The sequence below is a fragment of the Homalodisca vitripennis genome, chromosome 7 (assembly GCF_021130785.1).
Source record: "Homalodisca vitripennis isolate AUS2020 chromosome 7, UT_GWSS_2.1, whole genome shotgun sequence".
Classification (NCBI taxonomy): Eukaryota; Metazoa; Arthropoda; class Insecta; order Hemiptera; family Cicadellidae; genus Homalodisca; species Homalodisca vitripennis.
In genome coordinates this window covers 128,231,352-128,247,236 of record NC_060213.1, presented here as the reverse complement: position 1 = coordinate 128,247,236, position 15,885 = coordinate 128,231,352, and the positions used below count along the sequence as shown (strand labels likewise).

At 33.7% G+C, this 15,885-nt stretch overlaps 1 protein-coding gene across 1 annotated transcript in view; it reads left to right on the top strand.

Moving 5' to 3' along the window:
* The window catches only part of LOC124366884 (hemocytin-like), a 184,518-nt gene that overhangs the window by 127,704 nt on the left and 40,929 nt on the right, over positions 1-15,885 (top strand). The window contains 9 exon segments of the mRNA XM_046823484.1: positions 779-898; positions 5,467-5,585; positions 6,290-6,531; positions 8,203-8,494; positions 8,971-9,211; positions 10,840-10,997; positions 11,945-12,100; positions 13,337-13,484; positions 14,962-15,139. Of these exon segments, the coding sequence (XP_046679440.1) occupies positions 779-898; positions 5,467-5,585; positions 6,290-6,531; positions 8,203-8,494; positions 8,971-9,211; positions 10,840-10,997; positions 11,945-12,100; positions 13,337-13,484; positions 14,962-15,139 (1,654 nt within the window).

Here is a 15,885-nt window from a genome sequence, read left to right as displayed (position 1 = left end):
CTTTGCTGTACTTCCAGAAACAGCAGTCAGAAACAATTCCCGGTATACTATTTCTTGATGGTGGTGTGGGGGATGAAAGAGAAACTTGTGGTTTGTAACTTATTTTCTGAAGTATTATTTGAAGTAAAGTGATTGATGAAGTCATCAATATTCTCACTGAACAATCCTTCTGTGGTCTGTGCAGTTTCAGTAGTTTTGCAGACATGAGAGGTTCTTTGACTATAATTTAAAGATGTTAGTGGAAGAAGGAGAATCCACAACATTGTTGAGATTCATAGTGCGGATAGAATACTGATCTATATTTTGAAAGGTGTCAGACTTATTTTTTCTTTCAAGTAAGGATACTCTTGTTTCTTGATAGGGAGGGAAACATTCCAAGGTTGTTACTGTGAGATCTAAAGCCTTGAAACTGTTCATTAAAATGGTCATCTCCTCTGAATTTTGTACTCTCAATTTGTCTTCTGCTGATGTGGCTCTTATGTTCGATATGTTTAAAGCCTTCAGCTGTTCTTCCAAGTATAACAATCTTTTCATAGTGACGGTACTTCTTGTCTAACTGTATTTGTTTATACTGTAGCTTTATCTAAAAAGTGCTTAATAATGAATGTCAATTATCTTTAACTCATAGTTTGCCTTCGTCTGATTATTCAAAAAGGACTTCTAAATTATTGTAATATAGGAAATTAAAATATTGATCTTTCATATGTAGATAGCAATTTACACTTCTTGCAGGGTAGCTAATAATAAATTCAACATCTGTGCTATATTGTGGTTTCAGGCTGCCGAAGTGATGAACAGTGGGTTGAGTGTAATCTGCAATGTGACCAGTTGTGTCTATACTACGATCATGTGCTTCAGGTTGAGGGCAAGTGCACCACAGGGCGGAAGTGTGTTGCAGGTAGAGTATCAATCTTATTGTATCCATTGTAAAAAAGTAATTATATTTCTATAGAAGTTTTTTTTGATTTCAGACAGTTGAGATTTCTTCAGAGTTGTGAAACTTTAATTCTGATAATTTTTTGTAGAAGTTAAATTCCATGGAAATAAAATTTCTATCAAAGACTTTGTACCGTTATTTTGTTGCATTATATGCAATATATATATAATATATATATATATATATATATATATATATATATATTGTAACCTTTTTTGCAACCTTTTTACTTATAACTGGTTAGTATATTTTTCTTTGATGTTCTTGGAACTAAATCCTTGGCAGAGTAATAAACTAATTGATGTGCGCAGTAATTTTCTTTTTTATCCTGAACTTTCTAGCCATTTAACAGCTCAAGCGCGCCTTATCAACAGCAAGGGTGTTCAAGGGTCCGGACCCCCCCAAATTTTTTCAATAATTTTTTTAGTAAACAATATTATAATTATTTAAATAATTCAGTAGTACTGTTATATACTGCTTAAATATCGTTCTCAACAAAGAAACAGGTCAAGAACATTTTAAGGAAAAAAATGGGGTCTTACTCTCTGTCTACTATGGAAAAATATCTGTTGTCTGGAAATCCCCCAATTTATTTCCTGGCTACGTTCTTGATTTATTGTATTATAAATTAACCCTTTCATGTGAGACATCTATTTGGAATGTATTATGAAGTAAGTAATTTTGTATGTTATATATACGGTACTGTATATTGTGTTCATTTTATATTATATATTTATATATTTGTATTTGGGTTAATGTTTGCTCTATGGGCACAGTGAACATTTCTAAAAATGATACAAGTTCAAAAGGGTGTCACTGATTAGAAAATAGTATTGATTTAAGTTACTTACAACTTATTCATGAAATAAATATCTTCTATTATACATGAAATATACCATGTGTTCCAAATTGTATGCACACTGAAGTGATCTTGGAAACTATAAGAGATACATCAAAGATTAAATGGACAGAGTTGTGTGTAATAACAAGGCCAACAAATTAATTGAGTCAAGTTGATTATTGGTTGCCCTGTTCACACTCGCTGCGCTCAAAAAACTGTTTTAAGACCAAATTTTCATTGAGACAGCTCTCTTATTAGTAGCTATATTGAAACTTTTTTTACACGAAATCTGCATGAAATTTTTCTAGTTTTAAAATATTTTTTTAACAAAGTTTTAAGACAAGTAAGTAGGAGAATTAGGGATTGAGTAGATATTTTTAATACAATAACCTATTTTTTACCTAATTAGAAGAAAGTAGGTTTTTACTGATTTCAAAAATACAATATATTATGTTTTCTTTTACTTGTGGTTTTTATTAAATAATTCATGAAAACCCGTTTTTGTATGGTTGTGTGAAGGGAATTTTTATTCTACTATTCAGACTAGTTGGTGAACCTGATGATATTTCACTTGCATATAGACTTGGAATCAGATGTTTAGTAAAAAATTATCAGACAAGGACAGTCCAATAGTGACTGTTACTGACATTTTTTAAATAATTTATTAGCCAAATGGCTAGTTAGTTTCAAATTGTATCATAATTTATAATTTTATAAAAATTAAAAATAAAAACATCATGAAAAATAATTAAACAAACTAATTTAATTTGATTACAGCTTTTTTACTCTACTAAAAAAGTGCGCTGGCCCGCATGTTTACAAGACTTGGCACAATTGGATATTTTTATTTGGGAATAAATCAGCCATAATTAGGTTATTTAATTAGTTTCTATGATGATTTTTATAAAATTTTAGCATTAGCAGGTAGCATTATGCAAAGGTAGCAATAATATTTATTTGTATTAATGTACAAAATTTAAACTCCAATATACAGGGTGTTTCTGAAAAAAGGTGCCCATAAGTCAGGGCGTGATTCCTCACATCAAAATAAGAAAAAAAAGGTCTAATTAACATAGGTCCGAAAATGCTTAGTTACCAAGTTATACAGGGTGAAAGATTTCGTCTGAATTTCAGTTCCCTGCTGCAACGAAGCCCTACGGGTATTTTTTGGCTGTTAATTAAGATGTACAATTTAGCGTACTTTATGTAAAATGAACTGAAAAATTGAATAAAACCGTTTCCAGACCTGTAGCTACAGTAATTTTTAAGATATGTGACGAAATACCGCGAAACTTGGTCCCCGAAAAACAAGTTACATTTAGGTTTGAAGCAGATTTACTATGTTAAATGTACAATAAACACAAAATATTTTTTCACGGTACTTGTAGAAAATTTAATTTCGAAGAGAAAGATGTAAAAAAGTCTATAATAGACAAACGCAAAACTTTAAAAAATAATCCTTAATTACATACAAAACGCATGAAAAATAGACAAAATCTGTTAAGCTCTCTACAAATGTAATATTGAAATTAAAACAGCTGTTTTATTAAAACAAATTAATAAGTTACTATTATTTTTTATCAAGTAAATATTTTTAACAATCATACATTATCATACATAAAAAAAGTTATCTGAAATTATCATTCAACAAAAAAGTTACACTTGTCCTAAAAAACTAACCACGTCACAGTAGATGTTCAAAATGTTTCCCCTCATTCAAAATACAAGCAATCCAGCCGTCTTCTCATAGACTGCCGAACTCTTTCGAAGATCCCAGGTGTCTCACGTATCCTTTGAATCCCGTTAACAATCCTTATTCGCAACTCTTCTATGGTATCCACAGGCGAGTCGTAGACAAGCGTCTTTAAATGTCCCCATAAGAAAACGTCTAGAGGATTGAGGTCAGGTGACCTTGCAGGCCATGCTACTGGGGCTCCTCGACCAATCCATCTGTTTGGATATGCTTTCATTTAAAAATTCTCTTACTTGTAATGTGTAATGAGCTGGAGCTCCATCCTGCATGAACCACATGTTGTTGCGTGTGTATAGTGGCACATCTTCGAGTAACTCATTCAGATTAGTCGTCCAAGAAATGTAAATAATTTTCACCATTGAGCGTATCAGGTAAAAAACTAAAAAAATTTTATCACCCAGAATAGCAGCCCATACGTTTATAGAAAACTGATATTGGTGACGGTTCTCTGAAATAGCACGTGGATTTTTCAATTGCCCACATGTGAGTATTGTGGGTGTTAAGAATAGCCATTCTTGAAAATTTTACTTCATCAGTAAAGATAATGTAATTTAAAAAATGTGGATTTCTGCACCTTTGGATAAGCCATTGGCATAGCTGGGACACGAGGAAAGTAATCTCGAGGCAAAAGAGCCTGGACCCTTTGATAGTGATAAGAATGCAACTGCTGCTCGTGTAAAATCTTCCAGACTATTGAATTACTAACACCGAAATCCTAGGCTAGTTCTCTAGTACTTCTTCCAGGATGATTCTCTATTTCGTCCAACACGCCCTCCCTCCTCCAATTCAAGCTGTACACGTTTGTTACGTGGCCGTCCTGATCTACCAACTTTTCCAGATTTAAAGGTTCCCGTCTCGCTTAGCCTTCTATGAATGGAAGAAAACATTTTATGAGTCGGTAACTGTCTATGAGGAAAATGTTCCTGATAGAGTCGTCTAGCCTGACGACTGTTGCAATGTGCAAGACCGTACATTAAATGCATGTCTGCCATTTCACCATTAGTGTACATAATATTCATATTACCTGCCATGATGAATAAGATATTATTAGCTATCAAAAATTAACTTCAACGGCACTCGCACTAACTTGTATTAAAGTACAGATCAACACACGCACTTAATGAGCAATGGAAAAATAGCTGCTTGTAATGTTTATTTAAATTATTATAAACAATGTTACATTGTTAAAACATATGTTTTAAATAGAAATTATTTTGTTTCTCAAATCAATATATTTTAATAAAACAGCTGTTTTAATTTCAATATTACATTTGTAGAGAGCTTAACAGATTTTGTCTATTTTTCATGCGTTTTGTATGTAATTAAGGATTATTTTTTAAAGTTTGCGTTTGTCTATTATAGACTTATTTTACAATCTTTCTCTTCTAAATTAAATTTTTCTACAAGTACCGTGAAAAAATATTTTGTGTTTATTGTACATTTTAACATAGTAAATCTGCTTCAAACCTAAATGTAACTTGTTTTTCGGGACCAAGTTTCGCGTATTTCGTCACATATCTTAAAAATTACTGTAGCTACAGGTCTGGAAACGGTTTTATTCAATTTTTCAGTTCATTTTAACATAAAGTACGCTAAATTGTACATCTTAAATTAACAGCCAAAAAATACCCGTAGGGCTTCGTTGCAGCAGGGGAACTGAAATTCAGACGAAATCTTTCACCCTGTATAACTTGGTAACTAAGCATTTTCGGACCTATGTTAATTAGACCTTTTTTCTTATTTTGATGTGAGGAATCACGCCTGACTTATGGGCACCTTTTTTCAGAACACCCTGTATATTTCTATCCAATTACCTATTGAAAAGAAATAAGTTGTGAATGGTATTGATTAGAAAACAAAAAAAGTTAATTGAGATCAAGTTTATATCTGATAAATTAAGAAGTGTATTACAACAGTGTTTTCTACAATGTACAGGATGCTGGCCTACGGGTTCCGCAACTGCTTGCCCTCCTGGGTTCCGTTGGAGAGAGTGGGGTTCCTGTGTCCGCATTGATGACTGTACCTGCAGGTCAAACTCTGGAGCAATCGTCAAGGTTTGTCTTTACTTTATATATGAAAGTGTAGCTTTCGTATGTTTGTGGGTGCAAAATGTGAAAAGAAGTTTATAGGTTGCATGACTATCAATGAGTGTTTTTATATCCTTTTTAATTACTCCAATGTTTGCACATGCACAGAAATGGACCATAATTATTATTGTTTTGTTACGTTCCTGGAAAATGTAGGAAAAATAGTTTTAAATAAAAAACATGAAGAACTCTAATGACACTGTGCTGCAGTAATGCTATTTTCTATATGAATAAAACCTGAAATTGTTTAATACATTTCAAAATACTGATAGAAGTTTTAAATTTGAGCTATAGCCAAATATATTTAAAAGATTTTTAATCAGCAATCAAAACTAAAGTACTAATTTCAATTGTTTACGTAAATGTTGTGTAATTTGTTCAGTATTAAAATTAATTGGATTGGATGTATTAATTACTAAATATTTCTAGATTAAAGCTTCACCAAGTCAACATGACTTATCGGTGAGGACAGTGTTAAAGAAAAATGTACATTTATAACTTCATTAATATTATACTTTAAATTTAGTGAAAGTGATTACAACATAAAAATGAGTGGCTGTTGATAAATAAAAGGAAAATAAACCATGAGTGACTGACATTAGTTGAAAGTTTGTTGTAATAGTTAAAGAAATGCATGTGTGTAAAAATATATTATCTGAGTGACTTTGCAGCCAGGAGAGGTGATTCACGAAAGTGACTGCAAAGTCTGTATCTGTGAGAACAACCATTACACGTGTGATGACTCTGCCTGTCACACAACTACGTCTACAACCACAACCACAACTACAACAACAACAACAACAACAACAGAGACTCCAACCACAACCACAGAGCCGGTCACCACCACAGAACCAACCACAGTGTTCATACTACCCAGCACAGTGTCCCCACCCCCACCTTGTGATCGAGACAGGTCAATGCTGATTTTGTATTCCAGTACTTTTCAATTAGCTAATTTTTGATACTTTAATAAATAATGTATGTAACTTCTTTTTATAAAATATTTCGAATTGTGTTACAACGTCATACAATATTTACAGTGGTTAAATTTTTAGTACCTAATACAAGCAGGGCCGTGCGCAGAATTTTATTTAGGGGGGGGTTCTATACTTATTTTATGAAATAAAAAAGAAGAAACTTAAATAAGTAATAGATTAAAAATTAATACGTATGGAAAATGAGTTTATTATAAAATTGTAAAACTACATACTTTTAATACATTTGTAACTCATTCTTTAAACAAAGTAAAAACTTTTTCAAATAAAAACATATGTGATCTACTCTTTCAATAAGTTGATGCGTCGAGGTACAGAAAAAAATTCATCTAATACTGAGTTCACATCTACTTCAATGTCTCGATGAATGTTCAGTGATGCCAATCCGTTCAATCGATTTTCACTCATGGTAGAACGCAAATAATTTTTCAACCTGCGTAATGTTGAGAAAGAGCGTTCGTTTGTCGAAGTTGTTACTGGTAGTACAGCCATTACCCTCAAGATTTTATGGACATTAGGAAAAGCATCCTCATTGCAGACATCAAGAGCATCGAGAGAACTCAGAATTAAACTGATATATGGAAACAATATGATATATCCCAATCTTCAAGGGGGGGGTTTGAACCCCCAAAACCCCCCCCATGCGCACGGGCCTGATATACAAGTCATTTGTCATTGCCTTAAGATAAAAATCCATACCAGTCCTTTATTACCCTTGTGCATGTGAAATAGTATATAGTAAGTAATATTGATCTATTTTGTAGGATATTCATAATGAGTGAAAATAAATTCAGATACATTTAATGTAAGCTCATTACAAGTTCTTACTGTACATAAGAATGAATCTTTACTAAATTGTTTCACATAAGTAAAAGTAAAGATTCAGGTTTCCATCTAAAGTCAGTACCTGTAGTTTAATTTGAATATAATTATAATTTTTTATTTCATTAGGTTCGTTTTATTTTTTATTATATATTGATTGAGAATCCAATTAATTGGAAATTGTTACTTTTGTAGGCTCACTGGTTTTTATCAATAGAAACATATTTGTAGACACAGACATAAGTAAATTTTATTAAGGACTGAACAAATAAGTTTGTCTTACATAAATTTTCGCTTTTAGTAGGAATTTTGGAGTATTTTTACTAAGGTATTTTAAGTATCCTCAATCTTCCATAACTGGCACCAAATTTAGATATAATTATTAATAAATATTATTAATTTATATTTTCGAAAAAAAATGTAAAGATAATTTTTTAAGTATAATAGGATTTTGCCGTCGTTATATATTATAAAATATATAACACAATATTTCTAGGCTTTAAATCTGTCCTCTTCTACAGGTGAAAATATAATTAGTACACAAAAAACGAAAGGAAAGAAACAGGGTCAAACTTTTTTCTTCTTTATTTCATGTACTAATTATATTTTCACCTAAAGAAGAGGATAGATTTCAATCCCCAAAACATTGTGTAATATATTTTGTAACATATAACGATGGCAAATACTGAAATCCTACTATGTTTTCAAATCTTCCGTCGTCAATAACAAATTTGGACAAAGAATTCTAAGTGTCTGTTACATTACAGATTGGTTCCTCTGCTGGTGAGACTACCTGACTCAGCATTCACAGCATCTACTAGTCAACTGGGGTCGGAGCCGTGGCAGACACGACGCCGGGGGACTACAGGCCTCAGTGTGTGGAGACCTCAAGTATCCAGACAGAACGAGTTCTTGCAGGTGGATCTGGGCATGCCAGAACCTGTGTATGGGGTGCGCAGTGCAGGTGCCAACTCGACACAATACGTCAGTAGCTTCCAGCTGCTGTATAGCATGGACAACAATACTTTCAGCTACGTCACCCTCTACAGCCTTCCCGAGGTTAGTTCAGACCTACATTCCATCTGATCATACTTTGTGTGGGTAATGTGAGAGCCAGGTGAAAATTATCATTTTAAGAGTCATGTGTGCATAGTTTAATAACTAATGGTATTCGGTATTCAACAATTCCTAGAGTGCAGGACCTACCCAATTAAACTAAAAATATTATTTTTGTGCTCCAATTGTTTTTAATTATTGATGTCTGAATTCAATTCAAAACAATTCTAGAAATAAAACCACTTACAAAGACATAGCTTCACGTACTTAGTAATTTAGGCAACCTATTTGTTAGTTTTGTACCATGTATATTATGTGTCCTTATGACAAATCGCTTTCATAGGTTGATGGAAATAATATGTGGCTTCCTACAGACTAAGGCTGAAGACTCACAATTTAATTAAAATTAAATATAACCGTATTGAATATTTTCCCTGATCTCATTGCCAGTGAACAGACTTCCTTGTGGATGTGTGCAGGTGTTCCGAGGTTCGGTGACAGGAGAACCACTGGTACAGATGTTTGGCCAACCTATAGAAGCGCGATACATCCGCGTGTTGCCAGAAACATGGGTCGGTGATATCGCGCTCAGTCTGGAACTGCTAGGATGTGGAGAACCCACCACGACTGAGGAGCCCACCACAGAGCCTGTTACCACCACCACGGCACTGCCCACCACCACAGAACTGCTCACCACAATCCCGACCACTGTAGCGCCAGGTATGAAGCGAGGTCCAGTGGGACACTTGCGCAAAAACATATTTTTCTTAAAAGATCAATAGTAAGGCTTGAAAAATCTGTCATTAACATGTACTTGAGTATATGCTAAATATTTCAACTCTTTTTAATTGAACACCCATAATTTTCGCTTTGAAATTATACATATGATATTTAATTTTTTAATTATGTTTGTTAAAAGTAAAAGGTTCCAAATTACGGTATTCGAAAGAAAGAAATTTCTCCCACATGTGTAGATTTATTACTTTATCCCTATAATACTTTGGTAACCAGTAAACCAATATTAGATTTTCGTAATAGTATTTCATTGTCCAAATATAAACAAAAGGATGTATCACTATTAACTGAAAACATAAAGATGCTTGTTAACATAGCGATGGTTAAATGTACGTCCTACTCTAACTACTTGCTACTGAGGCATTCTAGGTAGATTTTGTATACAAAATTAACCTACTGCAATTACCCTCATGGTGGCATGTAGAGAAAATTTCTGCATAACTTCACCAAAATGATCCCCAGAGCCCAAAACAAATATATATATATATATATACTGTATATGTTGTATATATATATATCAGTGCTATATAACGTGGCTAGAAACGATATCTGTCCTAAAAAAGTTGAAACTGTTTTAGATCTTAGAAATGTCTTGGCTAAGTTAGTTGACCAGCTTGATACGCAATGTCATTTCAATATGGTGGTTGTTAAACATTTAAAATATTTAAAAGTCAGTTATTTATAAACCTAATTGAAAAAAATTCTGAAATGTCTATAAGATTTAATAAAGTTTTTGTAATAAGCAATTTATTGGTATCCCAAATAGTTTTTGAGATATTGGTTATTTATAAATCCCATAAGAACTTTGCTATCATCAATGGTGATAGGAGTGCTGAAACAAGTTCCAACTTGGTAAAAAATTGATCTTTTAAATACCTTGATTTTCATTGGCCAGCTTGGTACACCATTTTTTTCCATTGTGGTGGCCATTAAACTTTAAAAAAAGTCACAACTCCGCTATTTATGAACCTAGAGAAAAAACTAAAATTGTTCTGTAATGCTTATAGCGTTTCCTAAAATTTTTTGTCTTCCAAGAATTCAAAATAGCAGACCTGTATAGTCTTTTTTTAAAAGCTCTATACCTGCCAAATTTGAGGTCCTAGTTCAAACTGGACTACATAATCATAAAATGAAATAAATCTACAAAATAGTAGTTACTTTTTCTCATACCTCCAATGGTTAAGCCACAAAACGCCCCAAAAGTCAAAATGTGTAAAAATGTTGGGCAATTTTATAGTGGTATAAAACAGTAACTTGTACAAAAAGTTTTATCCTTGCATAATTTTACAACTTCTAAAAATTACTGTTGTATTTGTTGTGCAACTGATGGAAAATTCAGAAAATGAAACATACCTTTTGGTCTACATAACACACTGGCAAACCTCATCTTCGAATTCAATTCATCGCCTATTTTAGCTGAGCCTCAGATTTAGCAAACACTAAAAGACGTCGTAGGAAGAAACCAACAAATGTGTTGAAGCAGACGACAATTGAGTATCACTCACAATGTACTCGCACTTGTGTCTCTGCCTCATTGTGTCTTGTTTTGTCAGTCTGCACCGACGACATGGGCCTGGACGCTGGACTACTGGGAGCCCACCAAGTGACAGTTTCATCTAGTAAACAGCTCCACTTCCACCCAAGGGTGGCAGCCCTCTCTCACCCCCATGGGTGGATCCCCCTCCTGAGCTCTCCCAGTGAGTGGATACAGGTCAGTAGGCTGTCTAAATCTTTGTCTATATTTTTCTGTGAATGCTTCAGAAATATTTTGAAGGTTTTTTCAAGGCGTTGTGTATTTTAATTTGTGCAGAGTTATTCAGGGTGTTCAGTAAAAGTGTTCCAATACTTTGGGATTTTGTTCTACACATAAAAATGAGCAAAATAATTCATATGAAGTTATGTCCTAAAACCTTTAGTTTTCCGTCTATCTGTCTGTCCATGTTTTTTAACAAAAATGATATTGAACCGGTTAAGATAAAGCTATTAAACTTGAGAATTGTATTAACCTATGGTAGATATTTTTGATCATATTAATATAACATATAAATATTAACAAAATCCTTCTACTCGTTTCAAAATGGCGTCTGTTTAAAATTTTTAAAGCTAAATAACAAAAACTGGTATAGTTATAAAAAATACATAGGATACCAACTATTTAGTCATTGTTATACCGATTCCAATGGTACCTATTTGAAAGAAATTTGTCAATGCATAAGTGAGCATGATCACTTTATATGAGTAGGTATGCTAGCAGAAGCCGGGAGCAACTAAGATATTGTCTTTTGAAAAGCATCAGCTGTTTTAAATAGCTTTTAAAAATTTTACAAGATACCAACTATTTTGAAATTTTTATGACAATTCCAACGGCAGCTTTTCCAATGAAATCCGTAAATGCATAACCGGCCACTTTAAACATATGCTTGCACAAGACAGGAACAACAAACAATTTCTACCTCTCAACTGGGACATGTTCCAAGTTTCATGGCTATTTTGAGTCTGAATTTCTCTTTCACTTATAATATAAGAGCCTGTACAATATATTTTTAATCTTTTCATATTCTAGTGCCTTTTTAGTATATTTATTATTGAAGTTGTTAAAAATGTAAAGAAACTTGCTTTATAAGTAAGAAAAGCATGACAGTACTTGTGGTATTGCAGTTTGACTTACTGGAGGAGCGTATACTGACGGGTGTGAAGACCAAAGGCAGTCCTGAGGCCGTGTACGAGCCTGCCTGGGTCACCAGTTACAAGGTCACGTACAGCCATGACGGACAGAACTGGAACCTCATTCTGAGCCCAGAGCACACTGAGAAGGTAATTTATGTAACACAACACTAATATTGTAGGATCTAGTCAACTTTTAGTGCTTTTTACATGCTTCAAATATCCTGAAAAGCTGTAAGAAAAGTTGAGAATGTGGGCTGAGAGTTGTAACAAGGATTTTCAACATTTGCAATTTACTGAGTCAATGATCTGTGTAAAGACAGAAAAAAGTCCTTGTGTCTGTTTACATAATGGCTGTATATGAAGAGAAATCTTACTTCCTATTTTTTTGTTTTCTTCGGACAAGAAGCTTATAAATTACACCTAGTCCTATAAGGAACTTTGCACTGCTTTCAGAGTGACAGGATATTCTGGATGGGTAAAGTTGGGTGTAAGGACCACCTCCTATCGAGATCCATTAGGACGGATTTAGGGCACTAATCTTAAGTCATGTCCCCTCGAAAGAAGGGGATGCCAACTCTGAACCAGCCTCTCCAATCAAAGCAGGCAGGGGGTGGCACACCCTTACGTTGAGGCTAGCAAGAACCTCTGAGGTTAGGGAACGAACCCCACCAACTCCAACAGTCATCTCCTGTAGTAGACTAGACCCATCTAATTGCCCTGCACCCCAGAATCTAGACATTTGTGGTTAGTGATAAGCCAATCCTGGACATCCATAAGGTTGCCCAGATTTGTGACATATCAGTTTTTGCTGCAGTGGTAGTTTTAACTGGAAGGTATAAACCAGCCGGAAGTGATCCCTGTTGGGTGATCTTACTTCTTTGGTAGTGTATGGATCTTTCATAATTAGAAATGTCAAGATAAGTATATCCCATTTCTTGAAAAACATCGGCTCACCAGCTCATAAAAATCCCTTTAATAATAATCTTAAAAATCTTTATTATTCTTTATAAAAGAAGCATTGAAATATGAATTAGATGAAGAGCATGATGGAACATAATTAGAGCAAACATGTTTAAACAGCTGTTTTGTAAAGGTTTCTATTAAACCCATCTAGCAGGAGAACTATCAACTATGAATATGTTTGGCAGCATGTTCTCAGTGGGGGTTTTTTTTGGATCTTCCCTCATACTTCATAAGGAATAGTTAACGTGAAACTTCATTAAATTGCAAAAAACGTATGTTTTTAATCATCTGAGTCACTGGCTAAAAGATTACAGAAATGAATGTAGATAACTTCATGATACAATATGAAGTGTACTTTACATTTAACCAACTCTGTTTAGTTGTCCAGACATATACAGAATCTGTGGTCACCATTTGCAGGTATTTCTGGGTAACTACGACAGCGGATCTGTTCACACCAACTACTTCGACAAGCCAGTGCACGCGCGTTATGTGAGGGTCTACCCCAACACTTGGCACAACATGCCAGCTTTGAGATTGGAGCTACTCGGCTGCTACGAGCCTTATCGTAAGTTCTTCTTGTTATAATATCAGTAGTCTACTCATACAACAGTGCTAATCAGTTTACTTTTTTATTTTGAAACTTTTGGTTGAAACAATGTTCTCAACTGTTGATAACGGTATTTTTCAGAGATAAGCCAATTAAATTTATCAGTAATTTGGATAAGTAGCTCTCCTATTAGACTATTATCAATAATGAAATGTTTGCCTGAGTGCCCCAAGTGGTTTGCTTTTAGTGGAGTAGATGGACAACAATTTTGCCATCTTCCTTTATGGAGACAATAAATTAAACCTTTCACCCACATAATAACTCTTCCTCCATTAACCAGACCATAAGTGTAGAAGTCAAAAACAGGCTTCTATTTCAGGTTGTGTTTGTAATAAGGGATAGTCACATCCTGAAGATAACAGTACATAAAAAGAGCCTTCAAAATTTTGTCAAGTAAAGAGTTGCATACAGCCGTGAGTTTGTCCTCCGACAAATTAGGCTTAGTTGTAAACTCAAAAAGTTGAATCAGATCTAATATAGAACGGATACTATCAGTTATAAATAAATTTAAAAAGTAATGATCTTAGAAAAAATAAGATCACAGGAAACCTTATGTCAATCTTCTAATATTAGAATTATTTTAAGACAACATAAAACATCCTTAGCCATAATTTGTAGAACACAAGCAATAAAAAAGAATGTACAACTAAAAAACAGTGTTTTCAGCATATCATGTCCTTGTGTTGAGGAAGGGGAGAAAAACAGGAAAATTGGTGTAAGAGTTAACGCTCACAAAGACAGTATGAGAAAAGAGCTAATTGAAAAGTCTAAAATTGTTTAACATAATCTATATAAATAACTATCTGTTTCAAGCGGCTTTACACGCTTATCGTTAGCTTTGCCCGTGTATGAGCACTTCTGGTTCAAGTGAATTATATTTCCAATGCCGATGTAGAATTTTACTTGTTGCCTCGACCAAGAAAATCTGTCAAAGTGTATGTTTATAGCCATTGTACGAGTCCCCGTACATGTACTTTATTATAAAGTGGTCTAACACTCAAGCTTTTAACCAGAAATTTATATTAAAGACAAACGTACATAAAGACTTTTCAAATAGTGTTTGGCTATTTGATATTCGTAACTGTCTCGTAATTGCAGTTTATAATGTGCAGGAGGTTTGATAACTTTTATATTTTGCAGTGCCGCCCGGTGGCGAGTTGCATCAATGGACATAGCATATAAACCTTCTCCGTGGAGAAATACATCTACATACAAATTTTCATAATGATCGGTCAAATGGTTTCTGAGTCTATAAATTACATACAGACAAACATTAATTTATCCACATTATTTTATATATATATATAAAAGAAGTAGAACAAGAGTAGATGGACTTTAATATGTACTTTTGTATGTATTATTTCATACTCCATATTTTCACTACACTTGGGATGCTACACATTGCTTATGAAGACTGTGCACTTGACTGTTGTAGCCACAGTGACTACAGAAGCTACCACAACAGAAGAACCGATAATCACTACAGAAGGCCTGTGTAACATCTGCGAGGGCGCACCCTCTGTCAGCCCCTGCCCATGCTCTGAGACTGCCTGGTGGGATGGGGAACAGTGCACCACTCGCACACAGTGTCCGTGCTACGTCGGCCATATCACGTGAGTTTGGCTCCCATAGGATCTTGGCTTTGATGGTCACAAGTAGGAATTCAAAACAACATGTAGATATCATCGCAAAAGTGAGTTGTTATGTCCATCAAAGACTATCCTATACATTTGTATACATGAGATGATTTGACTTCTTAATCAATATGTAAAGGGAATGTTCACATTAATTCTAAATACATTTTCAGAAGTTCAAATTTCAAACTCTGCATATTGACAGGAAAACGTTGTATCAAACAAATTTAAAATGTGCTAACCATTAATGCTGCCCTTTACATATCATGAACCTATGTAGATACATCATATTGACTGTGTCTAATCTTAGTGATGTACACTTTCATTATATACAGCTAAGTAAAGAATTAAGATTGTTTTTTTACATAATATAAAATATATAAGATAAAAATACAAGGTAAGGTTAAAGTACCTATGCTGATGAAGTTATTTTTCTGCTATTCTGTTGTTAATTCTTAAAATGGCTTTTAGACAGAAATACAAAATGGCCTTTGCACAGAAATACTTTATTCTCAGAAAGCATAGCAGCTGAAGTAATTTAAAACTAGGTTAATAGTTGCACATATTTCTTGTTAGAAAATAAACTCTAGCAAGCCTACTAATTTGAAAATGATCAATTCTGTTAAATCAAAGTATAAAAATAATGTTTTGTTTAACCTTAGCATACTTAATGAATCCATTGTTTATTAATTTTATAGGTAGTTATATTTATCTATCTAGTATTT